The following is a 6000-nucleotide window of genomic DNA, read 5'->3' on the forward strand; positions in this document are numbered from 1 at the left end:
CAGTACCTATTGATCTACTAGCATTACATGCTTTCAAACTTCTAGGTAAGCAGAAGCTAAGGCTGACAGCCAGTAGCTTACCTTGGCTCACAGCTCTGAACTGCTAACCCTCCGGTCAGCAGATTTCCTGCAGCTAGTGGTTTTAACTGCTGTGCTACCATGTTCCCTGAAAGTATATCCTTCACGTAAAATACCAAACCTTATTATTGGCGTCCAAATAATCCATGTTAGAATTACTCAGCTTTCATATTTTTGATACTTACTTTTTTGCTTCAGATTCACAACATTCCCAAACTCAGATATGAGTACATAATCATGTTCCATTGGAGAATAGGATGTCAGTATCAATAATAATAATAATAATCATAATCATAATAATAATCATAATAATAATAATAGATTTATTACCTGCCTCTCAGCATAATTAAAACAAAAGATAAAACACTATGAAAAGATATGCAACAAAATAGACAGAGTTAAAATACAAGTTAAAATCCACTGATAAAATGCAGTTTAAATTTAAGAACTTAACATTGAATCGATAGGCCTGCCGGAAGAGATGGGTCTTCAATTGTATCTTAAATTCCAGTGTTATTCAAATAAATGTATCCCAGTTGTTTATTTATTTATTTTGAGCATTTGTATTCCATCCTTCTCACCCCTGAAGAGGGACTCAGGGTAGCTTTACAACAGGCAACAATTGGAAGCCGAGCATAAATTAAAATAGACAGTTATGGTTAAAACAACAGTTAAAAACAGTTATAAACATTCATTTTTAATATGAAACAATTGAGAAATGACACACTGACTCCCTCCCCAAAAGTATAGAAATCACAGTTAAATTTTATATTGTATCTCATATGCCAATATGGCCTTAAAATGCTTAATTTATCCAGTCTCATAACTCCCTTTTGATATGTGTTATAAGGAGCTTGCATAATCTTTTGCCATAAGAACAGAAAAAGGAACAATTGAGAACCAGATCATGGGTCTATCTAGTCCAGCATTCTATGGCCAACCACTTGACCCCAGCAGCCTACCAGGATAGAAATGCAGTAGTGGTATTCTGCTCCAGTTATCTCAAGTTTTTTTCTTGATTATACAAATGAAAAGGTATACCTGAAACATAGAGTATGGGGAAATATCTACATGAATAATCAGGAAACTTCTTCCCTCCATGGATCATTTTTAGCATGCCTGTCCCCACAGTTCAAAGCAAAAACACTGTTCTCGGAAGTGACCCAAAAAGGCGCCGTAGGGCGTAAAGCTGAAATTCCCTTGTGCCTAGTCTTAGCAATGGAAATTAATTCAAGGAGAAAGTATTGTTCCTTTTACAGCAGTCTGACTTTATTAGTCATGGACATAATCTCCATTTTATTTGCTTAAGTAAGCAAGCCCTGTGATTTCATTTAACAACTTTGGATACTTAAGCTGAGATAGTAATTTAGGTATCTCTTGAGCTTTTGATTTAATTTAATGGATGATACTGTCTTTCATTAGCAACACCCATTGGCTGTTCAATGGCTAATGGGATGTGAGTTTACTCATCTCACTCTGTTTCCCAGCAGACAGGTGTCTACATCACCACACCCCCACTTCAACCGACATTATCTGGCACCCTTTCTGGAAATCCCAGCAGAGACCAAGGTATCAATGATTGTGCTGGACATTCAACTGCCATCTTTTTCATAATTAAAACATGTATGCCATATCTTTCTTAGGCTGTGTCTATACAGGCCAAATAAAGCAGACTCTCCTTTCAATTGCTGTGAATGGTCCACATATTAGCAGCTAGATTTGCCACAGAAGCAATGCATCCAACTCTTAATCTGGCACAAGAGGAAACAGGATTTACGGTACTCCAGAGCTTCCTGGAAAATCCAGAGTGATCCTGTATTTTGTTGTGGACAGCTGGATCAGACAGAGACCCTGGTGGTGCAGTGGGTTAAACCCTTGTGCCAGCAGGACTGAAGACTGACAGGTCACAGGTTTGAATCCGGGGGCAGCATGGATGAGCTCCCTCTGTCAGCTCCGGCTCTCCATGCGGGAACATGAAAGAAGCCTCTCACAAGGATGGTAAAACATCAAAACATCCTGGCGTCCCCTGGGCATCGTCCTTGCAGACGGCCAATTATCTTACACCAAAAGTTTCTCAAGTCACTCCTGACATGAAAAAACAAAAGCTGGATCAAGCTAGACCTGCTCAATCCAGTGCCCACATGTCCATTGCTTCTGCTGAGATCAGAAAAGGCAATGTCACCAGCAAGCGTCTGTGAAAGAGCTACATGAGAGCCAGTGACACAATGAGGGAACTGTAAGGGAACAGATGACATAGAAATGGTGATGGCAGTCTCAAAGCATCCTCAGACTGGCCAAACATCTGTATGGCAGAAGGACTGCAGGGACACTGCAGGATTGAATTGGGACAGCCTTAGAGCAGTTTACCCTGGACTGTATGAGTACAGTATGTGGAGATCTTGCCTTAGGCCAACGTAATAGCAGGAATATGCCTACAGCAGAGTAGGAAATGTTTGGATTTTCAGATGTTTTGAACGACAACTCCCAAAAGTCTTACCATTGATCATGGTAACTGAGCTTTCTGGGGGTTCATGTCCAAAATGTATCCTGCCTTGATGCATCATGGTTCTTCTTCTGGCATCCAACATAATTTAATTCACTAGATTGTCTCTATTATCCACTATATAGAAACACAAATAGGGGAAGAAAGAAAAGGGGTTCCACTACTGTAATGAATGATGCTTGATGCAGCAGGGGAAAAGATCTCAACTGAAAATGAGGGACCAAGAAATCAATAGACCCAAGTCTATGCACTAAATAAAAGGGGGAGATCAATAGCCCACGAGGTTTGCAAAGGGTTTCCATGAAGAAGAAATGAAAGTAAAAGCTCCATGAAAAGGTAGCTGTTTGACATTGGTTCATAGGGAAAGAACTTAAAGACAAAAAAAAATCTTATAGGAATGGCTTACAAAGTTCAGCTAGGACATTTAGTTTCATGATATGTTGGAGGGCTATAAAGTATGACTTTGTTTTAATAACTGGCCTATATGCTGGAATGGCTAAGGTCTGCATTGCTGGACCAGCTTCTGCTGCTTTTGTGCATAATATACTTTTGTTTATGTGGGTCATGAATGTCTGTCTCATCAACTTTTATGCCGTCACATCTCATTACATCACAGCATCTTATGGGTGTATATGCAGATTTCTCTTTAGAGATCGGGAGAGTTAAGCCAGCCAAGGCCCACGGCCTGAGAAGTTCCAAGGCTTTCCACCTCAGATGACTGAGCCCCATACCCTAATGTGCCGTATATCAAACATGGGCCAATGATTTTAAAGGGAAACCCTTAATTGAGAAGAAAACTAATATGAACCAGATGTGAACTACAGATGTTCTATTGCTTAAGTCTATAGCAGATAATTAGCAATGTGTAAAGCTGAAAATAATCACTTTTAATTGTCTCTTCCAATTTTGATTCTTACAGGAAATGACAGACAACATGTGTAATGGAGGACCTCATCTAATTTATAATGGAAGAGCATACTGAAAGATTTGCAGATGCTTAAGGAACAAATGTTTTCAAAATTATCTTTATGGGGAAATAATAGGTGCCAATAACTTGGACTGAAGGCACTGAAAATATTATGGCTTTGATTTGCAATAATTTCTTAACTAAAAACCGAGCAGCACAGTTGCATCTCTTTTCAGAGATTTGCTTTGATTTTCCTTCCTGTTATTTGAAGATATTTTACTGTATATTTTGAAAAGACACGGTAATGATCATGTCTCTAATATTTCCTTATTTTTTGTCTGAATATTTTTTCCTGCTAATATTTGAAACTGACTTTTTAGACTCTGCTAAAATTCTACTTCAGATGACTTTTTGAAATTAAAAACAAAGCAGAACACAACAAGTTACAGACATGAAAGTTTAAAACAAAGGATTTGTCAATGGTAGTAATGGAAATTAGACTTGAAAGGTTTGCCTTTCCTATATGCAGTCTAATGAATGAATTATGAGCATGCTGAAACGACAACAATGTCTTTGTTTTGAAAGACAGAATGCTTAAAGGATGCCATAAGTCAAAACCTGAACAATGCCTTGCTGTAAAGAAACTGTAAATATTTCCAATTTGTGAAGTATATTTCATAATTTGTTCATAAAAAGATGTCAAATAAAAGAAATCTAAAATGCGAATATTTCTGTTATTTTTTCAAGAACACCTTGTGAAATGCTTTTAAGATCAAACACAAGAGCAAATACAGGGTTAGTCAAAATGCATAGGCCAATAAGCCATTCAATTGAATGGCTTATTGGCCTATGCATTTTGACTAACCCTGTACTATAATTTTGGCTGACTTGTAACTTGTGAACAGTTTTAAGACTGATGGTCAGAAATCATTGAGGGCTTTTTATATACCTTCCAACTTTTCACAGATGAAAACTGGGATGTGTGTGGCCAAACAATATCAGTGGTCAAGATGGCAAGAGTTAACAATGAAGAACACACAATTTGAGAGAAAGTGCAACTGCTAGTTTTGCCTGGTTCTGCTCTCTCCTCTCTTCTTCTTTAAGCTTTGTGTGTGTATGTGTGCGTGTGTGTGTGTATGTGTGTGTGGAGTGACTTGAGAAACTGCAAGTTTGTTTATATTGAAGTACTGATGCTGATGTTTAATGATTTGTGATGCTATTGCTTTTAAATGCCCAATGATTTTGTATTGTGTATACTGAAACTGTTGTTAACCGCTCTAAGTCGCCTAAGGGCTGAGAAGAGCGGAATACAAATGAAGTAAATAAATAAATAAATAAATAAATAAAATGAGATAACCCCTTCTCCCTCTACTGAAACCCAGAATCTATTGTGGTACCTCTATCTTACCCTACAGACAGGAAATAGTTGTAACATGACTAGCAGCCACTGACAGCTTTACAATCCATGATTTTGTCCAGGTCCCTTTAAAATCTAAATCTTGGGTTTATAGAAATAAATCCCATAGCTTATCCCGTCTATCCAAAATCTCCCTTCATTCAGTTTCATTGGATGACTATGACTGCAATATAGGAGAATAGGAGACAAACAACCCTCTCTGTTATTTTTTTCTGAAAATAATTTATAACCTTTGTTATGTTCACATATTCCATAATTACCTCCCTCCACCAAATAAATAAATACATAAAAACAAAAAAACAAATGAATGAACAACCACATATGCTACCTTTTTTTGCAGAGGAAATGTTTTAGGTCCCAGATAATAACATCCACATTGAAGGTTGGCCATCTATCACACTGATCTGTGATGTCTCCTGCAGCTTTGTGATTTAGGCCCAGGATTTGTCCATATCCAAATTTACTGTGTGATCCATAGATTGCTGCAAAGACTCCCTGTTCTAACACTGCTGCGACTGTGCAATGTGATTTGTCCCTGTGCCACTGATTAAGAATTGTTTTAAAACTTGCATATGGGGAAATTTTGCCCCCAGACTGGGGGTTGTAATAGCACAGATGTTGCTACTTTTCAGGAGACATCTATGATATACGTATTTGTGGAAGCAGGACTTGGGCCAAGGACAATGTGTCCAATTAAATGGCTTTTTTGGATATTGTTGCTAAGGTTCATAGAATAAAGACAAATCGACAGAGGACTTTGCACAGCAGTTAGGCTTAACATGAAAGCTCTTGCAAATGCAAAATGAGACACTGCCAAGAATACTGTTCAGATGACCCCATTTCATTAAACACAGAAGCTTTGGTATATGGCATATTGAATATATTCAGTTGGAAATTATTGAGTTTACCGTTACCAAATCAAGCAGCTTATTCCCCCCTCTGTCAGATACTGTGCTGTCATGGTACAAAATATATTCTAGTTGCCCTCCAGGTGTTGCTAGGCCATAGTTCCCATAAACCCCAGTGCACAAAACTAATGTTGAAAGAACACAGAGTTGTAGTACATTTCTTACCAATATTGGGAGAGGAAGGAGA

General features: G+C 37.9%; 1 protein-coding gene across 7 annotated transcripts in view; it reads left to right on the top strand.

The window, feature by feature from the left end:
* The window catches only part of TMEM196 (transmembrane protein 196), a 29286-nt gene extending 25072 nt beyond the window's left edge, over positions 1-4214 (top strand). For 4 of the 7 annotated variants that reach the window (XM_060782114.2, XM_060782121.2, XM_060782116.2 and 1 more), the window contains 2 exons: positions 1566-1647; positions 3501-4214. In XM_060782114.2, coding sequence (XP_060638097.1) covers positions 1566-1647; positions 3501-3563 — 145 coding nt within the window. In that variant the 3' untranslated portion in view covers positions 3564-4214. The remainder of the gene's footprint in view (positions 1-1565; positions 1648-3500) is intronic. The other 3 variants (XM_060782122.2, XM_060782123.2, XM_060782115.2) reach the window with 2 other exon arrangements.
* Positions 4215-6000: the final 1786 nt, after the last annotated feature.

The sequence above is a fragment of the Anolis sagrei genome, chromosome 6 (genome assembly GCF_037176765.1).
Source record: "Anolis sagrei isolate rAnoSag1 chromosome 6, rAnoSag1.mat, whole genome shotgun sequence".
Lineage (NCBI taxonomy): Eukaryota > Metazoa > Chordata > Lepidosauria > Squamata > Dactyloidae > Anolis > Anolis sagrei.